The sequence below is a fragment of the Crinia signifera genome, chromosome 6 (assembly GCF_055691185.1).
Source record: "Crinia signifera chromosome 6, ASM5569118v1, whole genome shotgun sequence".
In the NCBI taxonomy this organism is placed as follows: domain Eukaryota; kingdom Metazoa; phylum Chordata; class Amphibia; order Anura; family Myobatrachidae; genus Crinia; species Crinia signifera.
The window spans coordinates 230,334,746-230,349,060 of record NC_139222.1 but is presented as its reverse complement, the minus strand read 5'-3'; the positions used below and the strand labels follow the sequence as shown (position 1 = coordinate 230,349,060).

The following is a 14,315-nucleotide window of genomic DNA, read 5'->3' as shown; positions in this document are numbered from 1 at the left end:
CAGTGTTCTGCCATGTGGTCAACAAATCCGGTGTTTTGCCATGAGGACAACAAATCCGATGTTTTACCATGAGGACAACAAATCCGGTGTTCTGACGTGAGGACAACAAAGCTGGTGTTCTGCCATGAGGACTATAAAGCCGGTGTTATGCCATGAGGACAACAAATCTGGTGTTATGCCATGAGGACAACAAAGCTGGTGTTATGCTGTGAGGCCCACATGCAGTGGCCAGAAGAGGCTCTGAGTACACTAAGGGAATAGATCTATTGAACCTTCTTCAAACATACATGAATACTCTCCCAGAATGGCCAGGAGGCTCATTAAAATCAGGTGCCCCCCCCCCCCCATCCCCCCTTGGCTGCCTGAAAAAGTGAGCAAGTCTCCCAGAATCTGGCAGCCATCACCACTTATCCTAGCAATTATGCAATTTGTGCAGAATCATGTCAATGATAGCACTGTATAGCCTCGCCATGTTAATAGAAACCACGCTTCTGGACCAGCCTCATTTAACTTGTTGGGTCCCCGCCTAACCCACTATGGCACTCACCCCCACTACTCCAAGCTCTTGGAATGGCCAGATAGAATCAGCATCAATGTCCTAGAATGGTTGCTATGGGTGACTTCTCCAATTGTCCTCTTTTGGTTTGATAAACTTTAAAAATAGGATACACTGTTTCTACAAAGAGCCAACTTAACCCGTCCATTTACTGTCCTGCTTCTTCAACCACTTTGATCTGATTTGTACAGAAATAATAGTATCAAATTGTACAAAAACTTCAGATCATTCCATCCACTTCAAAAAGTAAAATCACATTTTCAATTAAAAGTGAACTTTGAAATTAAAACAATGTATCTTGTTAGAAACCCACTGTATAAATTCCTCCCACTGCTGCTTGAGCATATTAAATATTTACAGGATACAGAAGGGACCACACTGTGCAAACAATAAACAGGGTACAGAAAAGACCACGCTGTGCACATAATAAAAAGGGTACGGAAGAGACCATGCTGTGCACATAACAAATAGGGTACGCTCTTACTTTTGACGGTTGCTGTGCGGGTGCAGTTGTACAGTATAGCGAGTTCTCCAAATACTTTCCCTGGTCCCATGGTGCATAGCTTCACACTTTCTTTTGTGACTTCTACCTTGCCGTCTGAAAAATAAAACATTGCTTGTATTAGTATTGCTGGTAAGAGGTGGAAGAGGAGTTTTTTTTTTCTTTTTTAATAATGCAGAAAATGCGGATTTTTTTTTTAAAGGGGTAAAAGCAGTTATTCCTCTCATCTGAAAGTTTCATAATGAAAAATCATTATTTCACTATATAACAATGTTCTAATGGTGTCTTTAGATATCTGACTTCATTTCAGATAGCAGAACTGACACTGGTATTGGTATGAGCAGATACGTCTTACATTATACAAACAAGGCTTATTCTCTGTATGTTTATCGGCATGTTGTATGTACAACACAATAAATTAATTACAAAAATAACCTGAATCTAACCCTACATAAAAGTATATTATTTCTCCAGGAGTAGCTGAAACATAACTAGATCTAGCAATGTATAGCACCAGTTGAATTGTGCATTTAATCATGTCCCAATGGGCAATACGGTTATGTCTGCTTGGAAGGACTTTGGCACATACAGTATTAGCCTTTTGATCTGCAGAACGTTTGTGTGTGTGGGGATAGGTGAAAATGTCAGGTGAAAGCAGACTCTACTGTCACAGGTCGGAGCTTCTTCATTTTAATCTAATATCACAATGTAAAGGAAGAATCAGTCTTTATTTTGAGTTCAGATACTGTGAGTGTGTAATTTGAAATATGAAGGAATTTGGCTAATTATTTGGTAATTCTTATAGAGGGTACACATGGTGAGATGTGCACTATTTTTCAATTCGATTTTGCTTATAGAAGCATAATCGAATAGAAAATCGGATGTGCATCGAATGGTTTTTCTACATTTGATGCAGATTCGATCCCAATGCACACACCCGTATAGTGTAAATCGAACTTAAACATAGTCTTGGCAGGCAAGACTATATACAGTAGTCAGTGGCGTAACTAACATTTTTGTGCCCCCCCCCACCGAAGTAAAGTTAAGCACTCCCCTTACCCGTCCGCATGCCGTTGCTGCCGCATTCCTGCTCCGTCTCCTGCAGTTCTAATGAAAAATTACACGACAAAATGGCTGCCCCTAATAGCAGACCGCCGCCTCCTCTAATATTCCTAAAAAAATGTCTGCTGTATGGGGGCAGCCATTTTGTCGTGTAATTTTTTCATAAGAACTGCAGGAGACGGAGCCAGGAGGATATATGTGGTGCCGGACCTGGAATGCGGCGGCGGCACGGGCGGCCATCAGCAGGCGCTGGGAGACTGTCTGGCCTGATAAGCACCGGCAGTGCCCCGCTGGCGCTTGCTCCCCCAAGCAGCCGCGGTGGCTGCCGTACGGTAGCTACACCACTGACAGTAGTACAGATCTGTACTATATAGTCAAATCGAATGCATTCTGCATACAATTTGATTAGATCCGGATTCGATCCCAGTCGAATCGGGATCGAATCACAAGAAAAATCTCACCGTGTGTACCCCTATTACTTGTCTCCTCCCCTAGAATGGACTGGAGGCTCCTGTAAATTGGGTGGCCCCCAGAATAGAAGGCAGATGCCCACCCCCATATTGTCCGCAACCCGAAATCCTCTCCCCTGCTTTTTGTGGACTGGAAGGGGCAGGACAATAATGCAATTCATGCTGAATTGAATTTATCATAGCCCCACCCCCCACTCTACGTGTCAGCAATCTGGGCATTGTAAAGTGGGAGGCGGAGCAGCCTCCCTGCCCCACCAACTCCTATTCCCCAGCCTGTGCAGCCACTTGCAAAGGTTGATGTGTTAATGTATACACCCCATTTCATGCTACCGAGGGGATTTGCACAGTGGGGGGGCAGACATTCCACTGAGGGGGATATACCTGTTCGCTAGGCTGCAATTACATCCCATGTTGGATTTCCTGAGTCTCCGACCCCAGTGTTGGGGGGGGGGAATGGGTAATTGCCCCAATCCATAGAAGACACTTGTCCCTATATACTGTGCATCAAGCTTAATACCTGCATTTACTGTATAAACAAAGAAAAGCAAGAAAATAAATATATTTTATATAAATTATGTATTTTAGCAAAGGGTGTACCGGCTCAGTGCAGTTTTTAACCTCATTTGCTTTGACGGTTTTGCATGATTCCGGGGGATTCCTGCGTTTTAAGTACAAATGCTGTAAAACATGTTTTTCTTTGTCCTCTATGCGTTAATAAAACTAGCAGTGCTCTGGCAGCATTAATCTTGTCCTCCTTGGGCACATATATCGCAGGAACGAGGAGGCATATATTGCCCCAACAGCAATCTCAAAACTGCAATAAACTATAATACTATTACGAGTTGTCACGTTAAATATGGCACCGCTCCTAGCATTTCCCTTGGCTCATCATTAAAAACCACAGTTTAGTATCACCACTGTAGCTAATTGGTATTTGTGTCAAGATAAACAACCCACAAGTGACTCGGCGGGTCTTCTGTGTAACAGCCATAATGGGTATTCATGCCTTTGCAAATCGCTGAAAAGTTAAGTTTTGTAAAGTCTAAATATGTCAATTAAGGTGAAAACTCATACTCCTTAATTGACATATGCAGCATACGATATGAGAGTGTTCATATAAATAATTAAACAGGGTTGATAAGGAAACTCTCACAAAATATAACAGTCTGTTCACCATTAATATTAATTACAATAAAGCATATAACATTTTCAAGTCGTTTTATTGAATATTGTAACTAAGAACCGATCAACACTGACCGAAGAGCGGTGGATTGTAGCTTCTAATGTACTGATTACACACAATAAATTGTCAATTAAGCCTAAACTACAGTTTGGGGGTGATTTTGATTGACTGGCAATCCTGTGAGTTTGGTCCGGTCCCGCATGTGCAGACCTCCTTTGCAAATGGCTTCAGCGACTTGCATAGTTGCTGAGTCATTCCCATATATCAGGGTTGGCCAGGGGTGGACGGCGGCAGGGGCTGCCCATCGGAATGCCCAGCATTTTATGGCTGTCCTCATGAAAACTCGGCATTCCCATGGGTGCGTGTGCGGAACGATGCGCTCGCACATAAAAGTCAGTTCCCACTGACTTTTGTTTGCAAAGCCAGGAGAAATCATTTGAAGGTTGCCGATCACAGAATGATTTCTCCTGCAGCGGAGACATGCGAGGGGATGTGTCTTTGTTACACATCTCCTCGCATGTTAACGTGGGGTTTGGGTGGCAGGGTGGGGCTGCGTCAAAGCTTACCAGAATCACCCTCTATGTGCACTGGTTCACAGTACATAGCCATTTACAGAGACTGCACTCAATGCTGGTTAACTGGGGGGATTACGTTTACCCCAATGTATAACGCACCTAACATGCTCTAGTGACAGCCCGCCAAGTTACGCTCGACAGGGCTGTCCCCTGCAATCCCCCCAGTGATTAGCTTTCACCAGCTCAGGGCTAGAATTGTCCTATCCCCCACTGTGTTGACAGTGCTAGCCCTGCTGTGGTTCTGGGCTGTGCTGGATATCTTGCGGTTGAAGCGAAATCTCGCGCATGCGCAGTGAGCCAGCCGGGGGTAGAGAAAGTGACTTATTAAAATGCACATGTGCAGGCCTGAGAGGGCGCCAATAAGTAGAGCTGTTAACGCTGGTCATAACGGCTCTCCTTATCAGTGCGGGGGTGGGTTAATACATGAGGGATTAGCAGGTGTCCGCTTCTTCACGATAAGCAGGAGAATCAGGACCCATTATTTAACAAGCATTAGGGGGAAGGGTGGAAAGAGATCAGTTTGATTACTCTCCGTAACATGTCTTCTCCATGAGCACCAACTGTTGGGACAGTCCAACAGTTGAAATAATAGTGATACACAAAATGCAAGAGGAGCATAATAAATCGATTGTTCCGAAAGACATGTATGGGATCCATAAATAGAAAGAATGCTGACCCTTGTAGTGCCATATTGGTGGATCCTCGGGTGCCTTCAGAGGAGTTGACTCCTCAGTGTAGAGAGAGGTGGATGTTTAATAGATGACCCAAGTGGGGCTATTTTTATGTAGTGCAGGACCACCTGAGTAGAGATATCTTGGCTTATTATTTACAGGGTGCTCCATAGGAATGGAAACACCCTTATAAAAAGGAAATGAGTAAGAAAAAAAAAGCCCAGTGTCTACACAGATAATATGGGAATGGCAAGGTAGTTGTATGACATCAAACAGATGCAGAATTCAAGTCATTTGCAATAGCACATGTATTAGAGTTAAATCCAAGATGGCCACCATACTTGTAAAAACCCTAAAGAGTTTTTCCCCACTCCCATATCATATAGGTAGACAGACACTAATATTCCCATACTCATTTCCTTTGTATAAGGGTGTTTTAATATTTATGGACCACCCTATATTTGCAAATGAGTGTGACCATGTCCTCTAAAATTATTATCATATAGGATATATGACTCTTTTGCTGCTCCACTGCAGTATGCTGGGAGTTTCCGGTGTTTTGTTTTTATCTTGTATTCTTGCATCTGTACAGTACCAAATAGTCATTAAGCACCAAAATAAGTAAATTAACAAAACAGTGTAATTTTTGTAATTACATAATAAAAATAATATTATTTAATTAGTTTTAAATATTAAATTAAATATAGAAAAATGACATTAATATCTATGAATTATTAAATAAGTATTCATCTAGTTTACTGTGTGTTTAAAAAGTGAAAAAGCATTTAACAAAAGATGGAGCATTGGTCCTTAAAACACCCTGAAATACTCGATAAAGCCCTATCTGTGCAGGGATTGCTGGGTTGTGCCACAGTATCATATTAGATTTCCCCCCACCACTTGCAGTACCGCCTGCCTCCACTAGGATTCCAAGATGCAGGATAGATGCGGGAAGTGTACATAATAGTACTGAGGAGGGCTAAGAAGATTATGAAGCTAAACATTGCTATAGAAATGGTTGAAGTGAATGACCGAATTAAAACAAAAAATGTGAAGGAAAGGAGACAGATCCATATTAAAGGATGAATAGACCAAATAATTAAAAGAAACAACATAACAGTTTATTGAAAGCATTATTATTATCATATCTTCTTACTAAGAAAGACGGATGATCTTTTATATGGAATTCTTTCAGATTTAAGCCATGAAGATTCTTCATGACAGTTATTTCCAAGAGGGGAAATTACTTTGACCTATAGCTATTATTTAATTCCCATCTTTCTATTCTGTTTGAACTTAATCTTCAAAATGAGTGAGTCAGTCTTATCTTGCTGGTAACACCACACACATGGTTATCAAGCAAGACAAGTCATGAGAACAAAAAGAAGTGTTAGGACATCCCTATGGAGAAACCCTGTAGGGTATAATGCACTTGTTTACGCCTGATGTACTATTTTGGCGTCATATTAATGCCAAAAAGAGTGGTATCTCATATTATTCATTGGGTACCATTTTTACTGCCATTGAAAAACAAGTGGGTTCCAATGATGTGGTTAAAGTCCGCAAGATCTTTGTTTATCACTTTTATCCTGTAACTTGTTGGGTTGTGAGTTTGCAGAATATTTGCTTTTATACCTTGTCATTTATTGTATCACATTTTTTTTATAGACACAACCAACCAGCTTTTATCTTTAGAAATATTGCCACATTAAATGCAATTGAATGCCACATTATATATATATATATATATATATATATATATATATATATATATATATATATTATATATATGCAATAAGCATTCTGATTTTGTCTTATTAAATCACAATAATGGTCTGTCTTTGTGTTCATAGACGATTCACAAGAAAGATACAAATATTATTTTATAACACTGCATTTACTGAGTTAATTATTTGGTTCAGCTGAATAAATTAGGGTGTTAGCAGATTTTTGGAGTAAATGTAGATTTCTGAGAGGTCAACTCTTTAACGAAATATTGGTGGTGCCAGAACTTTGTGTTTAACAGTTTCCATCAGACTTATTTATGGGGGGGGGGGGTGTCAGTCATTTTTAGCAAGGCAAGTGGTTTGTGCTGCTTAACACCCACATATTATGCATGGGCTGATGGGTCTTGTGGTGACACAGGGACTAATCTTTATGAACATGGATTGTCCATGATAACGAAGTACAGTTGTCAATTATGAGTTATTATGTAAATATAAAATGTCATTAAGAGCCTTGTATAATCTCATTAGTAGTGGAGCTACAGCAGGCAGATTCAGCTGATGAAAACTCAAGCACCCATATCTGATCTCTAGACTATAATCCCATAACAGCCATTTTTCATAAACAAAAATCCCCTACCAAAATAATTTCATTTCTAAACAGCAACACTATGCTGATCGGCAGCAGTTAGATAACATCCCTCACTGTCCTCAGCATTTGCACAGTACATTCATAAAAAGCACAGGGAACCCAGAAACTCTCAGAACAATTTATCATTTGATGTGAATGCTACATTTTCTGTAGCGCAGTAAATTCATGTGGGTGAGATCACATTCAAATATAATTTAAGATTGAGTAAATAGACACAGCCAAAGACCCAGAACTCAGAGAACCTGAACCATACCCAGAATCTGTCCTGGTCATTTCAGGGCTGTTGAAAAGCAACAGCGGCTCAATTCTTGGATTTTCCATATGATATTTGCACCAATTTAGGTGATGTGCACACGATACGCAGCTCCACGAAATACATTATAGTGTTTGAAAATGTAATTTGTTAACAAGCACATGATTTAGATCTTATGCAACATCGATTCGGAAAATATTCTAGTAGCCCAGCTGCACTTATTGAAAACAGAGGCTTCAAGGATGAAAGCGAGAGGTTTGGTTCTATAGCCTCCAACAATAAATAGTGGAAAAATCCAATTACTAGGAGCATTGTCGATGTTAGAGTACTAGGTCATTTCCATGGAAAGGTCCTTCAATGTATAACAAGAAATAACAGTCCATCTTTTGTGCTATTCATCTAGATGTAATTACAAAAAAAATACATAAAAAATGGTAGCGCAGGTGTAAACATGTAAAGAGACATGCATTGAGCAGGTGTGAGGTATTGCCCTTCTGCCATGGGAAACTGTCAAGTCTTAAATAATTTTATGCTTACATAATGCCCTTTGAGCTATGAAAGTAGGCTAAAATAAATCTGGGTTTATCTACCGTCAGCAAAAATAAATGTAACATGTTTTTATTATTTTATGATATATGTTATGATGAGAAGGCTGTGACATTTAATGAAGAAGCGAGTACTATGCGAACTCGGGTGAAAACCGGACCAGACAACAAACTCTACATTTTGGAGCTTGTAGCCTCTGGTCCGGGGGGTGTCCTGTTCGGGGGTGTCCTGTCCTGGGGGCTGCCTGTGACACCTGTCACCAAGTAGAGGAGGAGGGGGGTAGAATAAAGCCTCCCTGTATGGTCCGGGCAAGTAGCAAAAACCGGACGGTCCGGACCACACGGGGAGGCTGTAATCTCCCATCCACCATGTCCCTGGTGATAGCTATAACAGGGACCCCCCCAGACAAGACACCTCCCGGACAGGACACCCCCCGGACCGGACCCTACAAGCTCAGGACTGCAGATTTTGATGTCCTGTCCAGCGGTCCGGAGTTTAGCCCGGGTCCGGTTTTTACATAGTCCCTGCGAACTCTTCTCTGAGTAACCTGTACAACGCTCTATACTGTATCTGGGAAGCAATACTAATTACAGTGATGAACTAAATTGCCATAAAGTGTTACACAAAGGAGCAACTCTTAACAAACACTTTAACTTTGTGCTTGAAGATTCAGAGATGTCAGCTAACACCTGCACATATGAAGAGCAAATCCATGAAGCAGATGGGCTGTTGTGACATTTATCTTGTTAGAGTGGTTATCATTTGTCTTCCCACAGTAGATGATAAATGTCATATCAGAGCCAGATTATCAAGTATTAGAGGTATGCAATTTAAGTGTCTTGTGTACTTTCCAAAATGTGTAGTTCCACTTTTATATTGTCTGCCAGGAAGTGAAGGCTCCTGACAAGGACTCAGCGTGCAGAGAGAAACCTATTGCTCATTCACGGCTCCCCCGGGTTTGTGTGTCTGTAGCAGAGCAGAAGAAGAAATGTAACGATCGAAGGGAAAAGAATACATCCAATCACAATGCTCTCAGATAGATATTTAGTTTATGTCTGAAATACATAGAAATCAAACACTTCCAGTACACAGGTCAGGTTTAACATGACCACTGCCGTTATTTGTCTTACAGAGGTGCCACGTCATTACAGTACTGTACAATGGTGGTGTCAAACTCATGTCCCCCCAGTTGTTGTGGAACTACACATCCCAGCTCTGCCACAGTTTTGGCAATTCATTATATAAAATCTGTGGCAGGGCATGCTGGGATCTGTAGTTCCAAGACAGCTGGAGGGCCATAAGTTTGACACCACTGCAGTACAACATATACATACCTCACAAAAATTCAACAGCGAATATCAGCAGTTCCACACATCTTTGGCCAAAAAGGGGTAATGTCTTGCCGAAATAGAGGGGGCGGGGGGCAACATATCCCCCTGTTTTCATCACTTTGAGGGTATGCCCAGCACTCCCAGATGCCATGTGTATAGGCACGGGGTCTATTAAGGGATCACCCGCTGTTTTGCTGTACAGAACAGAACTGATAAAGGGCTCACCAGTTATGGGTCATAGGGTCGACATACATTGTCGACCACTAACGGTCTACAGGGCTTGGGTCAACATGGCTAGAGTTGACAGGGTCGTAAGGTCGACACAAGCATTAGGTCAACAATGGGAAAGTCAACAGTCAAAAGGTGGACGTGAGATGGTTTCTTGGTCAGGAATTTAACACATGATCTCGTGGCTGTGGGTCAGTATTGATAGCCAATATGGTAACCAAGCTGCCACATACAGGCTCTTGTGTGGTGCAAATTTCTTCCATACTAGATAGCTCTATAACTATAACAATCAAAATCCAATTATCTTGGCAAAGCTGTGACATTGAAGTTGATTGCATGGACCACTCATGAAATAATCGTTAGTGTTTAAGAATCTGGAGTTCCAACTGTCAATATATTGATTTTTTTTAATTTAAATAGGGATAGCTGGCAGTCAGTCATTCCCTGATGGAGGGAATCCCAACAGGGGTCAGGTAAGTATATGCAGTACAACCCATTCTAATTATGCAGATATCAGTTGAGCATTTTTCATAATTTAATTGTATGGGTTCATTACCTACGTATTCAGACTGTTTTTTATGCTCGTATGCAATGGCTGATGAGAATGCTACTGAGCGATTACCTGCAGACTGGGCAAGTGCTTTGTTCGCAATAAGCAAAGGTGCATTGCAATCTTGCTGGCAATTGGGATTACATTGCACAGTCATTGGCAGGTAGTGACTGTTGAGGTGTTAACTGGGAGTTTACGGGAAGAAAAACGCAGGCATGTCATGACAGTGAGATAACTTTATCACTTCTACGTTTCAGCGCTATTTAAAGCCTCTTTCTGCAAAGTATGGGGGTGATTGAACCCGTTGCCAAGCCAAGCGACCTTTCCCCCCGCCGTGGAATCCCCTCAGCAACATGCGAGGGGATGTACGTGAACACATTCCCTCAGATGCGGCCAAAGGGGGGAGAAATCTTTTGATGTTTGACGTCCATTGAATGATTTCTCTCCCCTTCAGAAATAAAAGTCTGTGAAAACTTGAGCGGGTGCTGACGTCCTGTGATGCCACCAGCAGGCATTGGCCCGCCTGCGTTCCCAGGGGAGCACCCAGCATTTTCATGGGGATGCACATAAAATGCTGGACGCTCCCCTGCTGCAGTGCCACTTCTGCCCCCGTCCGCCCGGCCCTCCTTTCCTGCAACAAACGGCCCAACAAGTGTGAAACTCACCAAAGCGGTTTGGTTCAGGGGTTTTCACATGGGCAGAAATGCGCATGCGCCAACCCTGTCCATCAGGGCTGGGTACCAAATCAGATCCCACTGAATCGGTCCCCATGTGTACAATATATGTTCTATAGCGCATACACAATAATCGGATCACCAAAGTAAGAGTGTGTTGAGTGTGGTAAGCTTTCTTATAGACATTGATACTGTAGGTTATACTGTAACTGATTATTATTTCATGCATCATTGCATTTGATCCTCGATTACATCTAAATCTGTGTTTATAGTAGACTTGGCACATCACCCTAAAATAATATGAGTAGCAAATTGTTAAATAGCCAATTTGGCAGAAATCTCAAAATATTGCTTTACAAATTGGAGCTAATGTTTTACTAAAATCAGCAACAGTTTTCTATTTAAGCCCCATACACAGGGGCGATGCCGCCTCCGTCCTGAGTGAGGTGCTTTACACTTTAAAGTGCCAATATCTCTGTGAGAGAAGTTCAAAAAATCCGCTAATATGGCCAACGTTGCTCACATTTGTTATATGAATTCAAATAATTAATGTTGTGTTAAAAAAAGATTATATTTCCTATATAAGGTAAACATTACAGGTCATTATGATGAAAAAAAATGTTTGCTTGGAAATTTTCACACCTATTTTGACAACTTCACTTGGCTCTCAAAGAGTTAAGCACAGATTGCTAAGCACACATCGCGGCACACCCGCGACATCTGCTGAGTGATCTGTGCTGGAGCAGGGATTTGCCAGTGCTTAAAGAGAAAACCATGCGATCTACGCAGGATAGACTGCCTGCGGGTTGTACACAGTGAGCGATAAAATAAAAACACATAAACAAATACAAAATATATAACAATCCTATATAATAAAAGGGAATACTGCTCCTCACCTCTATAAAGGAAATTTAAATCTTTTGCATGTAGGCCGCCACTATATGGTGCCAGACAGAGCAATTCAAGCTTTGCTCCATTCGGGTGCGCACACCTGACATAGAAACATAGAATTTGACGGCAGATAAGAACCACTTGGCCCATCTAGTCTGCCTCTTTTTTAAACATGTTACCTCAAACCATATTTGATCCTTATTTTTTGTAAGGATATCAATATGCCTATCCCAAGCATGTTTACATTGTACTACTGTATTTGTGTCTACCACCTCTGATGGTAGGCTATTCCACTTACAGTATCTACTACTCTTTCTGTGAAAAAATTCTTCCTCACATTTCCCCTGAATCTTCCTCCCTCTAGTTTCAGTGCATGTCCTCGTGTTCTGCTGCTCCTCTTCCTGTGAAGAATGTCTCCCACCTGTACCTTGTTAAAACCCTTTTTATATTTGAAAGTTTCTATCATGTCCCCCCTTTCCCTTCTCTGCTCTAAAGTATACATATTAAGATCTTTTAGTCTTTCCTGGTATGTTTTGTGATGTAGGCCATGCACCATTTTAGTTGCCCTTCTTTGTACAGTCTCTAATGTATTTATATCCTTCTGGAGATATGGCCTCCAGAACTGAACACAGTACTCTAGATGAGGTCGTAGTGTATTATACATTGTATTACATGTATTACTACACTTTCATTGTGTCTTGATAGTTGTGTAAATTTCTGCTTTTTTTAGATTTTAGCTTTTTACATTGACGCTGTTCCACATTTTGTTTTGTCACCTGGAAGTGCACATCATACCTTCAGCCGGTGCTCACCGTACAATTTCCCGACACATAAATGCCGTAATCGGACAGGCATAAATGAAGGCAATTACTACGGGAACATTTTGCCAGGTAAAAGTTTCATGCACTCTCTGGGGTCAGTCTCAGCAATAGGATGCGTCTAGCTATCTTCTCTGTGTACTTTCCATTCACCTGCAAAAATGTTAACCTTCAAGCTTGGGATTTATTACAGCATCTCACACACTTTCATTTGAAATGTTCAATTCACTAGAAGACTGCATTAAATATGAATTGTCTTGTGGGATGTCGCAGGAGGGACATAATGCAATTTTCCACTTGCAAAATTGGAAACAGAATGGAGAACCTTTAGGTTTCTGTAGAAAGGATGCAATTTTCATGCTGAAGGCAGAACAGCAATATTTTATACGTGTAGTAGGGCAGGCGTGTTACCGTGTATATATGGCTCTCAGGACGGGTCTCATCAGGTGACTGCAGGATACATTTTCTCTCTCCTATTGACCCCTTTTTTTGCCATAATCATCACCAGCATAATCCTTTCTTGATGCTAATACAAAAGTTCTGCAAAAGTGAGGGGTATGGTTCACTGGTTCAACTTGCATTGAATCGACCACTGAAGGTTGACAGGGTTGGAAATCGACACAAGCATTAGGTCGATAATGCGAAGGCCAACAGTGAAAAGGTTGACATGTTTTTTCAAATTTTTTACCACGAATGTCAACATAGTGAAGACTGTCAAAGTGTAACGCTGCACTCGGCACACTATTTTATTCTCCCATCATACCATTGTGGATGATATACCACCTGTTGGCAATGTCGGCTCAAAAAAAGCGTGAATGACTCATGTCGACGTTTTGACTGCCGACCTTCCCATTGTCGACCTGATGTCGATATTCCAACCCTGTCGACCTTAGCCATGTCAACCTATTTCGACGTAAGCCCTGTTGACCTTTAGCGGTCGACTCAGTGCATGTCGACCTAAATAGGGTTGACCAAATGGCTATCCCAAAGTGAGTGCAGGATTAGACTCTCTTGATTCTAGATGTTAAATTTACTAAAGCTTCTGAAAATGGAACTATGTGATGTTGGCCCATAGCAACGAATCAGATTCTGTCTAGCATTTCTCTAATACATCCTAGAGAAGCCTTAGTAAATGTACTCCTAGGAACAGCCCACTAAACGGCAGCTAAGAAATGTTACAAACTGCTGTTGTGGGGTTCCTTATGTTATGCACATTGAAAGCAGGGGCGGATTTACGTGTTAACGCGCCCCAAGGTACAACAGTATCGTCCACCTCACTCCATTTCTGTATCAGCTTCTTATTGTTCCCCTCATGTGTCTTGGTTATACTTGTATCAATGCTGCAGTAGAAGATGAGATTGTATTGTGATCACAGGCGATCACCAGGAAATAATCACTAATGTAGGGTACACACCAGAACGATTTGGCCCAAAATGACCCAATATAGATACAATCTCGACCGATTGTATGTAAATTGGGCATGGTTTGGGCCATTTCAGATCATTTCTGATCCGATTCTGATCCGGTGTGCGGCCCCGCGGGATGTTTCTCAGAGCCTACCTGCAGCAAGTAGGATCTGTAAACGTCCATTCAAGTGAGTACGGGTCGCGTTCAGATCGGGCCCGGATC

The 14,315-nt window shown here is 41.6% G+C and overlaps 1 protein-coding gene across 7 annotated transcripts in view; it reads right to left on the bottom strand.

Moving 5' to 3' along the window:
• PRKG1 (protein kinase cGMP-dependent 1) overlaps positions 1-14,315 on the bottom strand; it is a 983,026-nt gene that overhangs the window by 485,794 nt on the left and 482,917 nt on the right. For all 7 annotated transcript variants that reach the window (XM_083149086.1, XM_083149090.1, XM_083149085.1 and 4 more), the window contains one exon: positions 1,041-1,154. In XM_083149086.1, the coding sequence (XP_083005212.1) occupies positions 1,041-1,154 (114 nt within the window). The remainder of the gene's footprint in view (positions 1-1,040; positions 1,155-14,315) is intronic.